General features: G+C 36.8%; 1 protein-coding gene across 2 annotated transcripts in view; it reads left to right on the top strand.

The window, feature by feature from the left end:
• The window catches only part of gpc6a (glypican 6a), a 222,768-nt gene that overhangs the window by 169,608 nt on the left and 31,785 nt on the right, over positions 1 to 21,375 (top strand). For both annotated transcript variants that reach the window (XM_042493211.2, XM_088076552.1), the window contains 2 exons: positions 7,438 to 7,568; positions 9,971 to 10,146. In XM_042493211.2, coding sequence (XP_042349145.1) covers positions 7,438 to 7,568; positions 9,971 to 10,146 — 307 coding nt within the window. The remainder of the gene's footprint in view (positions 1 to 7,437; positions 7,569 to 9,970; positions 10,147 to 21,375) is intronic.

The following is a 21,375-nucleotide window of genomic DNA, read 5'->3' as shown; positions in this document are numbered from 1 at the left end:
CAGGCCATCATGAATCACAGCCACACCAGCATGTGTTAAACCTAACCAGCTTTGGTGTCTCCATGACAGGATTACCACATCAAATGTGAGGGCAGTCTCCTGCAGTGGCATCCTGTTGGTACAGGCCCTTTCATGTCCTGTTAAGACCTGAGGCTTCACTGCACACATTTTCCCAAATCCCCAGTGTAGCTAGGACATGATGAGGGTCGTATGTGTGTGTGCATGTTTCTTTCTTCTTCTTTTTTTGCTATTACTGGTGTCCGCTTGCACTTTAGTAAGTGCACAATGAGTAATGAGGGCTTCAACTGTAACCGGAGGGTCAAGAATAAATAAATAGGATAAGGATACGTTTTTTCGGTGTTGCATGCAGAATCATACATTTGTACAAGCCAAATAAATGTATAAATTAGGTCTGGGTGATTGTTTTAATGCCTCTGCACTAGAAATAGCCAAGGCCAGAGGCATTATGTTTTCAGGTTTTTTGTACATCTGGATGTCCTATTCTTGTGAATGCGATATCTCAAGAATGCCTCAAGGGAATGTCTTCAAATATAGCGCAAATGTCCACTTGGACTCAAGGATGAAATAATTAGATTTTGGTGGTTTTTGGTCAAAGGTCAGTGTAACCTGGTCTGTCTAATTGTTGTGAACACAATATCTCAAGAACACGTGTCAACAGCTCATTAGCTCAGGGAGATAGAGGATCGGTTTGAAGGTTTGAGGGTCTGAGTTCAAATCTCATGTAATACATCAGTCTGTTTTGCAAGCTATAGTGTTAAAACCTACAAGAAACACAGATAACGTGTCTGACTGATAGCTTGGTAGTAGTAGTAGTAGTAGTAGTAGTAGTAATAACAGATCAATTAAAAAAATAGATGTCTATGTATTTAGATTTTTTAAAATATATTTTCTATTATAATTATTTTTTCAATATTATATTTTGTGATCAATTTGAAAAACTTAGTAAAGTAAAATGTTACTGCTACTGTCTGCGTTGACTGAAAATGGTGGGACCACTACTGATCGGTTAGCACAAAACTTTAAAAAAAATAATAGGGCTGTCACGGTTTTAATTCAAAATAAAATATCGATTGTAATTCAACACAAGATGGCACAGCATAGCTTATTGGTGGATAATTATGAATAAAGACTCAGTAATCTAATAATGACATTGTGGCCTCAAAAAAGTAAAACAAATCATGGATTTGGAGAATTATTACACTCCTATAAAATAACCATCTTTGGAAGAAGAAGAAATAATTGCTAATATGAACACAAACACAAGTGTTTTCAGGGCCTACAGCTTTGCATTTGCTAGAACTACACATACACATACTAGAACTAAAGATGGCTGTATCGATACCCATGAAAACTATCACATTATCCATGTAGCAACGTACTGTATGGCCTCAGTCAGTTAAAGCCAGAATAACCTCAATGCTTTTTTAGTCAGGTCAAGTGTTTTTTTTTATATATATATCGCAGACATTGTCTCACAACAGTTTCCAACCCAGCACAGACTCCATTAAAGCAGGAAAAAGACCTCAGCAGGAGACATTTAAAGGAGGAATTTTTTTTTCTCCATGAGACACCAAGGAGTGCCGTCGGAGCTATGGGTGGGAAAATGGCAGTTGCAAAACATGAACAGAAAGTTGAAGCAGTTAGTAGAAATACAAAATACAGCAAGGGGATTATAATTCTACAATAGGATTATAACGGATCCAATACTAATGTAGCAAATCCAGTATAAGGAGCCCGATATAATGAGTCCAAGAAATGGGTAAAGAGAGATGAAACCATTAAAATATGTAAATCCTATGAAGCGATTTTTAAATCATTCAGTTTGTCACATGTTTCAGATTCCAGGACTCCAGGTATTAGGGATCAGGATTAAAGGAAGAGGTGAGTGGTCCTTAATGGGTGTTATAATTAGGTAACCACAAGGTTGACCACTCCTTCCTTCTCCTAAATTAATTTTTAAATCTCAGTGAGGGGTAATTTTCAGAACAACAGCTGGCACATGCAGATGTGTAACATTGTTAAATATTTAGCATAATGGGAAGTCGTTATATAACTTGTCAAATTCTCCGCACCCTCAAGAAGCAGAGTTAATTTATACTGTATGAGGTGTTTACTCTGTTCAGCAAGGGCTTTATTGAATGAACCACAGGCTACTGTGGCCTGCAGCCAAAGCCAAGATAAAGAAATGCTGCTGCTCACTGGGTTATTACCTCAGGCTTAGAGCTAACCTGATAGCTCCCACTCTCTCAACTGTCACCCCACTGGCCTCGAACAACAGAGCAGTCAGTCCCACATCCTGAACTAACCACCAACCACAACACATGCTGCTTCAGCGAGCAGAGTGAACCCGTGATTTACAGATGACAGGACTGACAGATTTCTACCTCCCACTTAGAACATGTATGTGATGTCGCTAATCCCATCCCCCAACTAGTGATGGTCTGTTCATATGCTTGACAACTGTAACTAGGCACAGCAGGTCTTTCAAGCTCTGGATTTTTCCACAAGTGGTGCGTTTGAAGCTGTTAAAGGTGGTGTTCGGCTTCTTAAGAGGTTGGCACAACAGTGCAGTGTTGTCTCGACACCAGTCGTAAGACCACTTTCAGTCCCGCCTCAGATTCAACCGCTTTTTTCTATGGCCTTCTCTTTGTCTCATACAGAGGACTCAGACTTGTGTTTCAAGAATTGTTAACAACTGTGGGGATTTCCATAAATTTCCTGTCCAAAAAACACCACATATATATTATTTATATTATATTTCATCTCCTTAGTGTTTGCATTTGTTTGCGTATTGAAAACAAAGCTAAACTTCCACAAAAAAATTCAAAGCTGTAATGCCTTTTGATTTTTATATCAAGACATTTCTCATGGTATACTTACACATGCATATGTACAGTATGGCAATAAACAGAGGAATCATCATTTGTTTTTAATGGGTATTTTTATGGGAATTAATGAATTTCATGATGTTCTGTTGGACAATTTTTGCCTCGAGTGCACTTTAAAAGTATATATATATTCCAATAGCCCTCCTAATGAATAGTCCAGCTCCAAAAATCTACCTGTGGCAGCAGATGTTGTAGTTGTGGTGGCCCACCACAAAAGATGAATGTGTGCAAACCTCTGCCATGGTTTGCATGTTCCACATCCACTGTAAGTGTATAATGCAGAGTGGGACTTATACTGGTGTGATCTTGGATATGTCCTGGTTTTAAAACACTCTGATCTTAGTCCTGACTCAGTCTCAATACACTCTGGTCTTCATCACGTCTCTGTCTTGACACACTTTGGTCATGACGGGTGTTGATAACAGCGATGCAAAAGTGCACAGAATTTCTCAAACTGTGTTTGTCTGCCCGAGCATCCCATGCATTGCAAACCTTAGCATACAAGACTAACTAGCTTCTATAAAAAGTGTTGCATCCAAAGCCAAAGAGCATTTTTTTTGTACTACAGTACATTAAATACTACTAATACTTAATATAGTGTTGAGTAAGTTAGTGTCTCTGTTCTGCTCTTTTTATGTGTTTACATTACGACTTCAGCAAAACTTTGATGAAAATTAAATAATTGATTTAATTGTATCATAAATCAGGCGCTAATGTACAACTCTGGGAAACACAGCTAACTGTAAGAGGACTGACCGTTAGCAACAACATATGGCTCCTGATCTGTTAATTGGTCACATGTGCAAAAAGATGCACAGAACAGTTACCGCTAGTGAAAAATGTATAAAACCTGAGCTGCGAACTGCATGTATAAAATGATAACATTTATTAATCCCTCCACAGCTTGAAATATGCAATATGTCTGGCAAAGTACAGAAGGAGAATATGTGAATAGATCAATGTGGTAGACACAGGAAGAGCAGGTGTTAAACACACATCTATTCAGAGATGGTACGTCTGAGAGAATATGCTGCAGCAAAGTCTGATATAATATTCTGCTGTAGTCTCAGTTGTCTTGTAGTGTATACACTAAGGACTCCTCATCCATGCCAGCTTATATTGAATAATCAAATGTTGTCATTGTCTTTGGAAATAATAGTTTAATAGAACAATTCCAATTGAAAATCCACTAAATTTCTTTTTCTTGAGCTTTCAATCATAACACATGGTTTATATTTTATCACTACTAAACTCACATAAGGTTGAAAGATCCAGAAAAGGCTAGTAAGTGAACCTTGAATTGTTTTTATCAAATACTATTTTTATTAAAGCTGCAGTAGAGACTAAAGCTGGGTAACACATCAACATTGTATTGATATTGTGAGACTTTATCATCTTAGATTTTGGATACAGAAGTGTTGTCTTTCACTGGTTTAAAAGGCTGCATTAGTGTAAAATAATGTAATTTTCTGAACTTATTAGACAGTTCAAGCTCTTCTATTATTTTTCTTTACCTACAGTCATTATATCCACATTGCCAGTGATTATTTATATTAAATAAAAATCTCACAGTAAATACTTTGCGAAAGCACTCGTAGTCATCACTACAATATAAAATACCAGAAATAAAAAATATTGTGCTATGTGATTTTCTCCATATCACCCAGCCCTAGGAAAGCATTTTGTGGATTAACACTTATAAACAAGTAATTGAAGAAAACGTATGTATTGCGCTAAACAATCAGGTTGATATGTCAGAATTTTATGTGGCAGCTCTAATTTCTTTTCTGTGCTTCAAGAAAAGTCCTTTCAACCAATGAAGCGAAGCCTGAGGCTGCAACTCCTGACAGTCACTTCCCCAGTTAATTCAGTGGTTTGAAATTGGAAATGTGCAATTCCTTGTATTTGTTTTCTGTTTTTGTATTTTATTTTATGCCTGCCACAGCAAGCAGATAACTCCTACACATAGCAATTTTCAATAATGTCACAGTATTTCTTCTATAAAGTTGTGATAAAATATAGCAATTTTTATACCCTTTGGCAACTCTGCTGAAATATCACTAACATTAAGAATACAGGCATTGGGCTTTGCATTAAATCAGATGTTATTTTTGACATATTTGGGTATAAATTATGAATAGCACTCTATGCTTTTCAGAGCCTTGAAGAATTCAGCAGCTGAAATTGGTTCAAGTCCAAAACAATTTACAGGAAAAATTGCATCACTGTTGAAAGCAATACAATATCACAGAGAAGGTCGTGACCCATCAACAATGTTCTTTATGCCAAATATATATATTAAAACACACTAGCACACCTTTCCATTCCAGGGATTTATGTTTGGATGCAGGATTTTATATCTGTGGATTTTGTTTCTGTATTGTTTTTGACTTTTTAAGTAAAATATCACCTGTGTTTGTCCTCTCATTCAGGCTTTTACTTTTAGCTTAACTTTTAACTTAGCTTAGCTTAGCTTTTTTAACTTTTAACTTTTTAAAAATACTACACTCTCAGGGTGGCACGGTGGCTCTGTGGTTAGCGCTGTTGCCTCACAGCAAGAGGGTCCCCGGTTTAAATCCCGGTTGGAACGGGGCTTGGTCCGGGCCTGCATGGGTTCTCTCCGGGGTCTCTGGCTTCCTCCCACAGTCCAAAGACATGCAGCTCAGGTTGATTGGTGACTCTAAATTGCCCTTAGGTGTGACTGTGTGCGTGTATGGTTGTCTGTCTATATGTGTCAGCCCTGCGATGGTCTGGCGAACTGTCCAGGGTGTACCTCGCCTTCCGCCCAATGGCAGCTGGGATTGGGATTACAAGGACAAGCGGTTACAGAAAATGACTGACTATACTCTGACTTTATCATCATACTATACTAAAAAAAATTTCAACTTAAAAAATTGACTTTTACCTATGCCTTTTTTGACCCTCTGTACTGACTTTATTTTTACATTCTATACTCTGTAACATACTAAACTCAGATTTTTTTTGACATACCATGTTATTACTTTATTTCAGCATTCTATACTAAGCCTTATTGCAACCCTCTATACTGATTTTTTTTTTTTTTTTGACATGCGATACTATGGCTTTTTGTCAACGTACTGCTTTATGACTTTCTTTGAACTTACTATACTTTGACACACTATACTATGACTTTTTTTTAACATCCTATACTATGGCTTTTTTACACATACTATACTGTGACTTTTTCTCAGCAAACTTTTTCAACATACTTTACTCTCTTTTTTTGACATACTATACTATGCCTTTTTTCAACATACTACAATTTCAACATACTTAGATTTATTTTTTTGAAGTGCTATACGATGACTTTTTTTTCCTTAAAGATGCTAGTTGGTGGATTTAGTGTATTCTACGAGCCAAGCAGCTGTTTTCCTGTTCGAAGTCTTAATACTACGTTGAAATAACAAGCTGCTGTGTTAAGCTTCATACGTCAATAACGGACATAAGAGTGGTATTCTCATTTACTACATTACATTTAACCTTCTGTATATAATTATTCTTTACAAAATGTTGAAGTATGCCAAATAAGTTTGAAAATCTTGAATCTACAATATTCTGGGTGAACTGGTGTTGATTCTGTATGTTGTTGTCATCCTTCTCTTCTTTTACAGAACCTTACTATTTGTTAAGGATGAGTTCATTTATATTGTGAACACGTTCTTTTCCAACATTTTTTATACATGTGGTAAACAGGTAAAATTTCAAAAGACATGATAAGAGTATACCTTAATGAATCTCTTACCACTTATATTCAGGTTACTAAGGCTTCTGTGTTCTGACTCATGATTTTTTACTAACTATATGAAAGTGACAAAAGCAGCACAATGTGCTGAATCCTCATGTTATTTTGATTTTTTTTGGGGGGGGGATTTTTTTTTGGCCAGTTTGTTGGTCACTTGCTCAAACTTCTTGCCGAGTCCAGATGGAATCAGTCGGGGGTGACTGCTCATGCCAAATATCAAATTCGAAACCCCAAGTCTGTCTTGCATGAATCAGAGATGAACACAGTATGGATACAAGTGGACAAGAAGCAAAATGGAAAGAAAAAGAACCCCGGGCAGTCCAACCGTACTTCTGTCCTGATGGAATAAATGAACAGAAGGGGTTGTGCAAGTACACAAACTTTTGCTGCCACATGAATGTTTAAAATCACAATGTGTCACACCCCTATACTAAGATGGAGCTACTGAAGTCAGCTATATTTGTGTTTGTCTTGTGTTTTTTGTTAGTTTGTTTTTGAGTTTCTGTATGTATAGAGGTTTTTACTGTATTTATTGTAAAAAGTTGTCCTATTTTCTTCATTGATTATATTTTCTAAAATACATTTTTTTGCAAGTTGTTTAAACTGAAAGTAGTGAAATAAACGTAGTCTTCTGAGAACTCATGAGTTGTATGTACTTCGGTGTATATATTAAGCAGCTTGACAGTCCACTTCTTGCCCTGATTTCTCAGCCTGTAAAATATAAAATGATTAACCCTAATATATTTCTGTTTTGGCCCATGGCAGGTGATTGACATCAAAGAGAGGTTGAAGGAGTCCAGGAGGTTTTGGTCCAACTTACCTGATGACATCTGTGCCAAGGGCAAGCTCACAGAGTCAGACGAGGATCAGTGCTGGAACAGCCACACGAAGGGCAGGTGAGGACTTCTGTTACTCTTAATAACCATGGCAAAGTCACCCTTCTCTACAGTTATCAAATTTTGCCTGCCAGGGATTAAAATAACCACAGTGTTCCCAGATTAACTCTCTCTGTAAGTACAATGGTTAGTGCTTACGTATATGGAAAACCTCTATTTAAGCTCCGAGGCTCTAATACCCAGAAGACTGCCGAGTTTCCAACACCTCTTATCACCACTGTGGTGTGTAGAGTGTCGCCTAGCTGTACAGTAGATTGGACAGTGAGTTGTTTTCTCTGACAGTGAACCAGAGATGCTGGCAGAAAAAATATATCACCCCATCACTTTAGCCCTCTCCAAGTAACAAAATCACCAGATGGTGCAATAAAAGACATGTTAATTCTCTTGTTTGTGCCAGTCACATTTTGAAGCAGCGCTCTAAATCTGGATGGTAAATTGAGTGCCCAAAGATGATGAAACGTCAGAAACAGTCAGACAGTGTAAGTTATGAAATTATTAGACTTAAACTATATACACGTCACTTTGCATAAAACTTTAAATTAAATAGAGTTTAATTAGATTGAAGTACAAAATTAATGGTTAAATGGTGACACACAGGCAAAATAACCATACACTTTACTAAACAAGACTGCAGTTAGTGCTGCAATTAAATGATACACTCCTTTCTTGTGAGCATAGGTTGACTTTCTCATGTAGTGCATTATTTTCATCATACAGCAGATTAAATGTTTTAGATTTATTAAGGTAAAAGAAATAAAGTCTTTCTTGGGGAACAGGCACATGCAGTGCTCTCTGTAGCAAAGTGCAACAAGAAATAGGCTGTAGAGCGTGATTACACGCAAGAGCTTTGTACGGTAAATTGAAAATGCTGTCCATTTAGCATTATGTGTGAGTGCTGTTGTGCAGAAAGAAAGGATGCAAAGTCCTGGTCAAATTCACTTTAATAAGTGAAGGAGAGGGACACAATGGCTGCACACAGGCATGATACTGGCAAAAATTAAAGCACCTGGATCAGCTCTGTAATTTGATTGGATTGCATTCATGCAAAAAGCGCACAATTTAAGAAAAAACATATGTGAACTAAACACAAGCAAATTAAGAGAACATCCTCACCAGTTTTAAAACACATATGCTGTGAATAAATAAAACATAAGCAAATTAAATAAACATGGGATAAATAAGACATGTTTTATTCATTTGTGCCTATTTGTGTTTTAAATCGGAGGTGTGTAGTGAAGATGTTTTCTTCATCCGCTTGTGTTTTATCTATTTGCATGGGATTTCTGAGGCTAAAGTGTCATGAATTCTGTCAAGCAGCACCATAAAATAAATTGCCTCTGATTTAGAGTCAGGGACTCTGCTTAAAGGGTAAGTTTGCTGTTTTTAGACGTAGAGCCCCCCCTTTTTTGTTTTTGTTTTTGTGTCTAAGTGACTAATGGGTAGGTCCATTATCACAGCTCAATAATGGACCTATTTTATAAATTGTTGTTCCCATTAGCCCCTTTTACACAAAAACATCAGAGAAAAGATTAAGGTTGAAAAATACCAAACTTAACCTTTAATAACCATGGATACTGTTTTACTTTAATTTATCACAGTTTTTAAAAGACCATAGTTACATTAAAGCTGCAAGCAGCGATGAAAGGGCCTTCGCACCCCCACAAATGCAGGTTCAGACCCTGGAGTGAGCTAATTCACATGGTGTAGTACTTCCAGTGGCCACTAGGTGGCAGTGGCGGTGACACAAATTCCATGTAATCATGATGTTCAGCATTTGTTGACCAAACCATGTAAATATAATGTAAATGATAATTGTCCCACAAGGCTTACCTCCTGTTGCCAACTGGTGGCACTATTATGACTAGTTAATATTGATATACATACATGTTTAGGGCGGAGCCCTTATAAAACCTATGAGGTTTCAGGCAGATAGAACAATGTACACCAAAGTTCTTCATAAAACAATTTCTTGTTTTATCGCAAAACATCAAAATTCAATGCCGCGCCACGGGGAAACCGTAAAAGTTTGATATCTTTTCATCACTAAGGGATTAAGATCGGATACGCCAAATCTGAAGTCGATTGGCTCAATCCTGTAGGACAAGTTCGCAAAAGTATGAGGTCGGAAATCACCAAACATGAGCAATTCAAAATGACCAACTTCCTGCTGGGTTTGGGGTGTGGGTCCAAGAGGTTTTTTTTGTGGATCTGGGCATGAAGCATAAGTGTATCAAATTTATTATTTATTTTGTATTGTATCACACATTATCTTCATGCATCAGCCAGGCATTTAGTCGTAAATCTGGAAAATTTTGCCATAAAAGCCCATTTTGATAGTGCTTACAGGGATACTACACCAAGATATTAGGTGATCTAAATGTTGTCCTTGTCACTGTGTCCAGATATTTCCCTGAAGTGGTGAAGGAGGGTCTAACCAACCAGGTGAACAACCCAGAGGTGGATGTGGATATCACCAGGCCTGACACACTGATAAGGCAGCAGATCATGGCTCTCCGTGTCATGACCAACAAGCTAAAGAACGCCTACAACGGAAATGACATCTACTTCCAGGACTCAAGTAAGTTCTCCAAACTCTAGGGTGTTTGCAAGTGCATGTGGAGACAAGATAATAATAAGAATTTGAAGTCAAGTACAGAGAGTAAAGTTTTTGTATTGATTTCTGTCACTGCATGTTTGATATGGACCTCACTACGCACACAAGAATACACCCACAGAAATATAAACTGTGCCAAAATAAAATCCCAGGTGTCATTCCTGTAGCGACTCATCATACAACTCCACAGGACACATCAGTGTCGCAGCGAGGCAAGACTGACATTATTAGGCGAATAAATAGCTGTAGGTATGGCAGCAGAAACAATGACAGACAGCCAAGACTACGTTTAGGAAGATGTACATCTCCAATACTGCCATGACAGAAATCATTTTTCCGTTCAGGTTATGCAGAGCCCATTCAGCTGACAAGAAGGGAGATTTACTAAACTTTAAATAAAATGTGTGGCTGCACAACTACTAACACTAAATTTTCTCACCTTTACTCCATTTTTGTTGCTACCATGTTTGTTTTTGGTTAGGAGTGGTGTCTTCTTCAACACCACAGACCCCTTATTACAAACATCTAAAATTGTTGCATAGGTTAATATCTTGTAAAAGTAGGCTAAATAACACTAAGCCCTGAATACAAAAACACCCTTTTTTCAAGTTCTACCCTCAGAATACACTGATATTCATAACCGGCTTTTTTGGCAATATTGAATCATGCAAAACCTGTATTGCTCTGTTACCTGTAAAGGCCCAGTTGCGATGATTATAAAAACATTTGCAGGGTGTCTTGTGGCTCAGTGGATACAGCAGGTGCCCCATGTTTAGAGGCTGTGTCCTTGCCACAGTGACTGCAGGTTCAATTCCAACTTCAGCCCTCGCTACATGTCATTTCTTTCTCCCTCCCCCTTTCACGCTTGTGCTGTCCTATCAATTAAAGGCCAAAACACCCTAAAAAATATCTTTAAAAAAAATAATTTTGCAATGAAGTCAATTAATTCTAATTTTAACCCTTGAACTTAACTTTTCTAAAGCTAGGCTATGTAACTTTACGTTGAATGTGGAAGGTAACAACACAGAATTGGGATTCTTTTCCTAAACCTAACCTACATAATTTTACTTTCTTAAAATGAACCGTAATAACTTTACTTTAAGTATGTTATGTGACTACACCCAACTATGATTCTTTTCTTTTGCCAAACCCCGCTACTTTACTTTCCCAACTCTGACTCTTAATTATCTAAACTTTAAAGACTTTAAAGCTGTTTTGGGAAAAAAAAATGCTGTACTATTACTTTTTTAATGCTATTTTGGACGACATGTCATACTATGATTTTTGGACGATACGCTATACAGTGAATTTTTAGTGATATTTTGGACAACATTCTATAATATGACTTTTCTGGCTTTTTTGACCAACATGCTATACTTTGACTTTTTTAATGCCATTTTGGATGACATGCTAAACGATGACTTTTTGTTCTACTTTTGGAGGACATACTATAGAATGACAATTTTATGCTATTTTGGACGACACAGTATACTATGACTTTTTCATGCTACTTTGGAAAACGTACTATACTTTGACTTTTTTATGCTATTTTGGACGACATACCATACTTCGACAATTTATGCTACTTTGGACGAGGAAATATTTAATCTCATATTCTTGATTTTAACCTCTGGGTGTCAAAGTTTGGAGGGTGTTGATGTAGAAACTCTCTCTCTGAAGTAGGAGAGTATTTAAATCTCTTCCTCTCCTTGGAGACCTAACATGCTCAGTGCCAATATATCTCAGGGAGGCCACAGAGTGATTAGCCTCCCTGACATGCACCGGCACCGGGCTAGGTGGATCTTGGTTTCGGATGCAGCTCCTGTGTTCTGCTATCTGGGTTTTCAGAGCTCTCTGTTTTTATCCAACATATGCTAGACCATATGGACCTTTTATTAAGTAAATTACAGTTTTTGTTGAGCAGGATATAGTGCCTTTTATTTTTAAGCTTTTTCCTGTTATCGAGTGGGTGTATGTAGTACACTCGCATGTAAAACTGAGTGCATGAATCGCAGCAATAATTGCCTGGTGGAAGGTCAAGGAAAGTGGTGTTTTTGGCTGGGTTTGGATTGATTGGATTATAATGCACTATGAACATACTTAAAATGCATTATAACGCCTCTTTAATGTTGTATAATCATAGTTATAAGCACTGATGGTTATTTATAATACTTTGTAAAAAATAATCATAACTCATTATGATGCCAATGTCTATAATGAATTATGAACACACTAATGAGGTGTTATAATGTGCATATAGATATAAGCATTTATTAATATTCAGAAATCTTTAGAACAGTCATCATTCTGTAGCTTAAAAGTAGTGTTTATTATGTCTCCAAATCCAAAAAAGTCAGTGTTTTATACTGAAAACTCTTTCCAATGTTAAATGACGCAGGGTTTCTGGGTGAAACCCTACGGCCTCAGGCCTACAATCGAATCACAACCGTGATGATATACAAGCACAACGCACGTCCCTGAGTGTGATATTGCTTTTGCACAACAGTTCTACAAGCGTCTTTTATTTGTTAATAGTAACAAGCGACAACAGATTATGATTTGTTTGTTTAATTAATTATTTTTTTGGCTCCGCCGGCACAAATAGTTCGGCAACCGCTGGATGTGACAGCTGTTGCCTAGCAACACATAAACATTTTCCTGCATGCTGCTTGCTAATCCTTGTTAGCTCAGTCTGCATCTTATGCACAGACCAGATCCGTAGTATCATGAACAATTATCTCGGTAGGTAATGCGGCCTGTGAGATTCAGATGAGTTAATTTGATCAGACAGTTTGTCGCTCCAACGTTTGTCCACTCACTGTCGAGATCTCCGTCACCTCGAGTCCCATATCAGACAGTGTGTGTGTGTGTGTGTGTGTGTGTGTGTGTGTGTGTGTGTGTGTGCGCCGGTGTGTTGCTCAGGCTGTGGAAAGTGTCAGATAAGTGTGTCCCTGTCTCACTGCACATCCTTGTAACAACACGGTTTACCAAAACTCGTCCGTCACAGCTGCCCCCATCCTGGGCTTTCTCCTAACTTTTAGCAGCTCCAATGTATAAACCGTCAGCTCAAGCCACACTTAAAAAATCCTGTCCTTTCTTGCTAGCCCCCCACTCTCCTCTCTCTCTCCCCTCTTCTTCTCTCCTCCCTCAACCTAACGCAACTGACAGCTACGTGAACAGCGCCAAATAGCTGTTTGGGCCTATGCTTACACCATACTATAAACATATCCCACTTTTAATACATATCTCACTTTCACTCTTACGCTAATTATCAGATGTTGAACAGCTGTGAAGCAGAATGATACATGCAGAGTTAAAAGTGATGTTGTACTCCTATAGCAGCACTCACAGGATGCCACCAATCAAATTGCTTGGTCGGAACTAACTGTTGTATAAAATGAATTATAGACATGGGCTTCACAGAAAGTGTTACCAAAATACCATACTATATAGTAACTGGTAATGTAAATGACCTCCAAACGTTATTATCAAGGAGCTGCAGCTCTCCTCTTTATGAGTCTGTGTCTCCCCCTTACTCATAAACCAACACCCCCACCTGTGAGAGCGTGGCTTATTAGAGAGGTTTTGTGTCTTTTTCTTTTCTGAGTCATAGATACCCAACAGTATTTACTTTCACGATTGACCAGACCAGGAGACAAACCCTCTACCACTCAGTCCAAGGGAGTGTCTCCGCTCCGTCCCCTCTTGGGGGATCCAGGGTGGCTCTGGGAGTACCTCTGGTGGTACCCTCCCTTGGAATTTTTGTTCACTCATGGTCGGTCAAAGCCAAGCAGCAAACTAAAAGTTCGCTATTGTCCAGCAACCTGTTTCTTTTTGTCTTTTAGCCACTCACCAGATTTTGAGAAGGATGAACACCCAGGGATGGTACAAAAAGATTAAAACTGCTCGAGGAAGGCTTTATGTGTAAGCAACAGTTACCTCATTCCCTTTTACAGGAGTTTCATGTACCGTCTAACACCAAGTCTAAGCTTATAAGGCAAAAGCACAAAAAGCGCCAAAAAACACACACAATGATCTATTGTTCTTCTTTTCTTTGGAGGTCTGTCACGTCATCACTCTCTTCACTCTCCGTCTCTCCTTATTGGCTGGCCTTGGGGTGGTGTGTTCCAGTAGAAACTATCTCCTGCTTGGGGTGTCATCTTTGGGTAGAAGCCCCGTTTTTGGCCTTTTTTCGATATTGTATGCTATGATGCGACTCTACAAGCTGTAATATGTCGTTTTCAGACATTTTTGGGACTTGTGAAAATTTGACATTTTTCACCATACTATACTATGCGATTTCGACCATTTTTTTGACATGCTAAATTATGACAGTTTTGGCCTTTTTCTCAACATCGTATGCTATGATGCCACCATTTGATATGCCAAAATCTCACACTTTTTGCCATACTATAGTATTGCATTTTCAGTTAGTGCCAACTTATGAGGGTTTTTGCCAATTTTGCACCTTTCTATGCTATGGTATGTCAGGCCAGGTCATTCTAGGGGGTTTCCAGTTGTTTTTGGAACATGTCAAATTTTGACATTTGTCACCATACTATGGTATTACATTTTTGGTTATTTTATAACATACCAAATTATGGTCTTCTGGGCCATTTTTGCAACTCTCTGTGCTATAGCGTGTCTCGGCGGGCTATTCTAGATGGTTTCCAGCTGTTTTTGGGACATGTCATATTTTGACATTTTTGCCATAAGATAGCCTTGCCCTTTTTGGTCATTTTTCAACATGCATTATAATTCTAGCAAAATTCGAAGCTATGGTGTGTCTTTGAACGCTATTTTATGCTGTTTTGAGGTATTTTCAGCTGGTTTTGCGACATGTCATGTTTTGACATTTTTGCAAAATTCTAAGCTATGGTGTGTCTTTGCACAGTATTTTATGCCATACTAAGCCTTGCTCTTTTTGGTCATTTTTTGGACATGTATTATTATGGTGTTTTTGGCCATTTTTGCAAAATTCTAAGCTATAGCATGTCTTTTCAGGCTATTTTATGCTGTTTTGAGCTGTTTTCAGTTGTTTTTGGCAGATGTCATATTTTGACATTTTTGCCATACTATAGCCTTGCTTTTTTGTCATTTTTTCAACATGAAGTTTTATGGTGTTTTTGGCCGTTTTTGCAGCAGTCTATGCTATGCCATGTCTTGGGCTGCTATTTTAGGCTGTTTTGAAGTGTTTTCATCTGTTTTTGGGACATGGCATATTTTGACATTTTTGCCATACTATAGCCTTGCCTTTTTTGTCATTTTTTCAACATGAAGTTTTATGGTGTTTTTGGCCATTTTTTGCAGCAGTCTATGCTATGCTATGTCTTGGGCTGCTATTTTAGGCTGTTTTGAAGTGTTTTCATCTGTTTTTGGGACATGGCATATTTTGACATTTTTGCCATACTATAGCCTTGCCTTTTTTGTCATTTTTTCAACATGAAGTTTTATGGTGTTTTTGGCCATTTTTGCAGCAGTCTATGCTATGCCATGTCTTGGGCTGCTATTTTAGGCTGTTTTTAGGTGTTTTCAGTTGTTTTTGGGAAATGGCATATTTTGACACTTTTGCCTTGCCGTTTTGGCCATTTTTTCAACATAAAGTTTTATGTTGTTTTTGATCATTTTTGCAAAATTCTAAGCTATGGTGTGTCTTTTCAGGCTATTTTATGCTGTTTTTAGCTGTTTTCAGTTGTTTTTGGCAGATGTCATATTTTGACATTTTTGCCATACTATAGCCTTGCTTTTTTGTCATTTTTTCAACATAAAGTTTTATGTTGTTTTTGATCATTTTTGCAAAATTCTAAGCTATGGTGTGTCTTTGCATGCTATTTTATGCTGTTTTTAGCTGTTTTCAGCTGTTTTCATGACATGGCATATTTTGACATTTTTGCCATACTATAGCCTTGCCTTTTTTGTCATTTTTTCAACATGATGTTTTATGGTGTTTTTGGCCTTTTTTGCAAAATTGTAAGCTATGGTGTGTCTTTGCACACTATTTTATGCTGTTTTTAGGTGTTTTCAGTTGTTTTTGGGAGACATCATATTTTGACATTTTTGCCATACTATAGCCTTGCCGTTTTGGCCATTTTTTGGACATACATTATTATGGTGTTTTTGATCAGTTTTGCAAAGTTCTAAGCTATGGTGTGTCTTTGCACACTATTTTATGCTGTTCTGAAGTGTTTCCAGCTGTTTTTGGGACATGGCATATTTTGACATTTTTGCCATACTATAGCCTTGCCTTTTTTGTCATTTTTTCAACATGAAGTTTTATCGTATTTTTGGCCATTTTTGCAGCAGTCTATGCTATGCCATGTCTTGGGCTGCTATTTTAGGCTGTTTTGAAGTGTTTTCATCTGTTTTTGGGACATGGCATATTTTGACATTTTTGCCATACTATAGCCTTGCCTTTTTTGTCATTTTTTCAACATGAAGTTTTATGTTGTTTTTGATCATTTTTGCAAAATTCTAAGCTATGATGTGTCTTTGCACACTATTTTATGCGGTTTTGAAACGTTTTCAGCTGTTTTTGGGACATAGCATATTTTGACATTTTTGCCATACTATAGCCTTGCCTCTTTGGTCATTTTTTGGACATGCATTATTATGGTGTTTTTGATCATTTTTGCAAAATTCTAAGCTATGGTATGCCTTTGCACAGTATTTTATGATGTTTTGAGGTGTTTTCAGCTGTTTTCATGACATGTCATATTTTGACAATTTTGCCATACTATAGCCTTGCCTCTTTGGTCATTTTTTGGACATGCATTATTATGGTGATTTTGATCATTTTTGCAAAATTCTAAACTATGGTGTGTCTTTGCACGGTATTTTATGCTGTTTTTAGGTGTTTTCAGTTGTTTTTGGGAGATGTCATATTTTGAAATTTTTGCCATACTATAGCCTTGCCTCTTAGGTCATTTTTTGGACATGCATTATTATGGTGCTTTTGGCCTTTTTTTGCAAAATTCTAAGCCATGGTGTGTCTTTGCACGGTATTTTATGCTGTTTTTAGGTGTTTTCAGTTGTTTTTGGGAGACGTCATGTTTTGACATGTTTGCCATACTATAGCCTTGCCTCTTTGGTCATTTTTTCAACATAAAGTTTTATGGTGTTTTGGGCCATTTTTTGCAGCATATGCTATGCTATATCTTGGGTGGCTATTTTATGTTGTTTTGAAGTGTTTTCAGCTGTCATGCTGACATGTTTGCCATACTATAGCCTTGCCTCTTTGGTCATTTTTTCAACATAAAGTTTTAAGTTGTTTTTGATCATTTTTGCAAAATTCTAAGCTATAGCAGGTATATGTACGTTATTTTATGCTGTTTTGAGGTGTTTTCAGCTGTTTTTGGGGCATGGCATATTTTGACATTTTTGCCATACTATAGCCTTGCCTCTTTGGTCATTTTTTGGACATGCATTATTATGGTGTTTTTGATCATTTTTGCAAAATTATAAGCTATGGTGTGTCTTTGCACACTATTTTATGCTGTTTTGAGGTGTTTTCAGCTGTTTTCATGACATGGCATATTTTGACAATTTTGCCATACTATAGCCTTGCCTTTTTTGTCATTTTTTCAACATGAAGTTTTATGGTGTTTTTGATCATTTTTGCAAAATTCTAAGCTATAGCAGGTATATGTACGTTATTTTATGCTGTTTTGAGGTGTTTTCAGCTGTTTTCATGACATGGCATATTTTGACACTTTTGCCATACTATAGCCTTGCCTTTTTTGTCATTTTTTCAACATGAAGTTTTATGGTGTTTTTGGCCTTTTTTGCAAAATTGTAAGCTGTGGTGTGTCTTGGCATGCTATTTTATGCTATTTTATGCTGTTTTGAGATGTTTTTATGACATGACATTTTTGACACTTTTGCCATACTATAGCCTTGCCTCTTTGGTCATTTTTTGGACATGCATTATTATGGTGTTTTGGGCCTTTTTTGCAAAATTCTAAGCTATGGTGTGTCTTTGTACAGTATTTTATGATGTTTTGTTGTGTTTTCAGCTGTTTTCATGACATGGCATATTTTGACATTTTTGCCATACTATAGCCTTGCCTCTTTGGTCATTTTTTGGACATGCATTATTATGGTGTTTTTGGCTGTTTTTGCAAAGTTCTAAGCTATGCTGTGTCTTTGCACGCTATTTTATGCTGTTTTTAGGTGTTTTCAGTTGTTTTTGGGACATGGCATATTTTGACATTTTTGCCATACTATAGCCTTGCTGTTTTGTCATTTTTTCAACATGAAGTTTTATGGTGTTTTTGATCATTTTTGCAAAATTCTAAGCTATAGCAGGTATATGTACGTTATTTTATGCTGTTTTGAGGTGTTTTCAGCTGTTTTCATGACATGGGATATTTTGACACTTTTGCCATACTATAGCCTTGCCTTTTTTGTCATTTTTTCAACATGAAGTTTTATGGTGTTTTTGGCCTTTTTTGCAAAATTGTAAGCTGTGGTGTGTCTTGGCATGCTATTTTATGCTATTTTATGCTGTTTTGAGATGTTTTTATGACATGACATTTTTGACACTTTTGCCATACTATAGCCTTGCCTCTTTGGTCATTTTTTGGACATGCATTATTATGGTGTTTTGGGCCTTTTTTGCAAAATTCTAAGCTATGGTGTGTCTTTGTACAGTATTTTATGATGTTTTGTTGTGTTTTCAGCTGTTTTCATGACATGGCATATTTTGACATTTTTGCCATACTATAGCCTTGCCTCTTTGGTCATTTTTTGGACATGCATTATTATGGTGTTTTTGGCTGTTTTTGCAAAGTTCTAAGCTATGCTGTGTCTTTGCACGCTATTTTATGCTGTTTTTAGGTGTTTTCAGTTGTTTTTGGGACATGGCATATTTTGACATTTTTGCCATACTATAGCCTTGCCTCTTTGGTCATTTTTTGGACATGCATTATTAAGGTGTTTTTGATCATTTTTGCAAAGTTCTAAGCTATGGTGTGTCTTTGCACACCATTTTATGCTGTTTTTAGGTGTTTTCAGTTTTTTTTGGGAGATGTCATATTTTGACATTTTTGCCATACTATAGCCTTGCTGTTTTGGCCATTTGTTCAACATGAAGTTTTAAGTTGTTTTTGATCATTTTTGCAAAATTCTAAGCTATAGCATGTATATGTACGTTATTTTATGCTGTTTTGAGGTGTTTTCAGCTATTTTCATGACATGGCATATTTTGACACTTTTGCCATACTATAGCCTTGCCGTTTTGGTAATTTTTTGAACATGCATTATTATGGTATTTTTGGCCGGTTTTGCAAAATTCTAAGCTATGGTGTGTCTTTGCACGCTATTTTATGCTGTTTTGAGGTGTTTTCAGCTATTTTCATGACATGGCATATTTTGACATTTTTGCCATACTATAGCCTTGCCTCTTTGGTCATTTTTTGGACATGCATTATTATGGTGATTTTGGCCGTTTTTGCAAAATTCTAAGCTATAGCATGTCTTTTCACGCTATTTTATGCTGTTTTAATGTGTTTTAAGTTGTTTTGGGGACATGGCATATTTTGACATTTTTGCCATACTATAGCCTTGCTGTTTTGGCCATTTTTTGGACATACATTATTATGGTGTTTTTGATCAGTTTTGCAAAGTTCTAAGCTATGGTGTGTCTTTGCACACTATTTTATGCTGTTCTGAAGTGTTTCCAGCTGTTTTTGGGACATGGCATATTTTGACGTTTTTGCCATACTATAGCCTTGCTCTTTTTGGTCATTTTTTGGACATGCAATATTATGGCGTTTTTGGCCCTTTTTTTGCAAAATTATAAGCTATGGTGTGTCTTTGCACACTATTTTATGCTGTTTTGAGGTGTTTTCAGCTGTTTTCATGACAGGGCATATTTTGACAATTTTGCCATACTATAGCCTTGCCGTTTTAGCCATTTTTTCAACATGAAGTTTTATGGTGTTTTTGGCCATTTTTGCAGCAGTCTATGCTATGGTGTGTCTTGGCATGCTATTTTATGCTATTTTATGCTGTTTTGAGATGTTTTTATGACATGACATTTTTGACACTTTTGCCATACTATAGCCTTGCCTCTTTGGTCATTTTTTGGACATGCATTATTATGGTGTTTTGGGCCTTTTTTGCAAAATTCTAAGCTATGGTGTGTCTTTGTACAGTATTTTATGATGTTTTGTTGTGTTTTCAGCTGTTTTCATGACATGGCATATTTTGACATTTTTGCCATACTATAGCCTTGCCTCTTTGGTCATTTTTTGGACATGCATTATTATGGTGTTTTTGGCTGTTTTTGCAAAGTTCTAAGCTATGGTGTGTCTTTGCACGCTATTTTATGCTGTTTTTAGGTGTTTTCAGTTGTTTTTGGGACATGGCATATTTTGACATTTTTGCCATACTATAGCCTTGCCTCTTTGGTCATTTTTTGGACATGCATTATTAAGGTGTTTTTGATCATTTTTGCAAAGTTCTAAGCTATGGTGTGTCTTTGCACACCATTTTATGCTGTTTTTAGGTGTTTTCAGTTTTTTTTGGGAGATGTCATATTTTGACATTTTTGCCATACTATAGCCTTGCTGTTTTGGCCATTTGTTCAACATGAAGTTTTATGGTGTTTTTGATCATTTTTGCAAAATTCTAAGCTATGGTGTGTCTTTGCACACTATTTTATGCTGTTTTGAGGTGTTTTCAGTTGTTTTTGGGAGATGTCATATTTTGACATTTTTGCCATACTATAGCCTTGCTGTTTTGGCCATTTTTTCAACATGAAGTTTTATGGTGTTTTTGATCATTTTTGCAAAGTTCTATGCTATGGTGTGTCTTTGCACAGTATTTTATGCTGTTTTGAGGTGTTTTCAGCTGTTTTTATGACATGGCATATTTTGACAATTTTGCCATACTATAGCCTTGCCTTTTTTGTCATTTTTTCAACATGAAGTTTTATGGTGTTTTTGGCCTTTTTTGCAAAATTGTAAGCTATGGTGTGTCTTTGCACGCTATTTTATGTTGTTTTTAAGTGTTTTCAGCTGTTTTTGGGAGATGTCATATTTTGACATTTTTGCCATACTATAGCCTTGCCGTTTTGGCCATTTTTTCAACATAAAGTTTTAAGTTGTTTTTGATTATTTTTGCAAAATTCTAAGCTGTAGCATGTATATGTACGTTATTTTATGCTGTTTTGAGGTGTTTTCAGCTGTTTTC

This window comes from Plectropomus leopardus, chromosome 1 (assembly GCF_026936395.1).
Source record: "Plectropomus leopardus strain MGB_pleo_1.0 chromosome 1, ASM2693639v1, whole genome shotgun sequence".
Taxonomy (NCBI): Eukaryota; Metazoa; Chordata; class Actinopteri; order Perciformes; family Serranidae; genus Plectropomus; species Plectropomus leopardus.
Note: the sequence above shows the minus strand (reverse complement) of the source record. Positions and strands in the feature narration are given on the sequence as shown.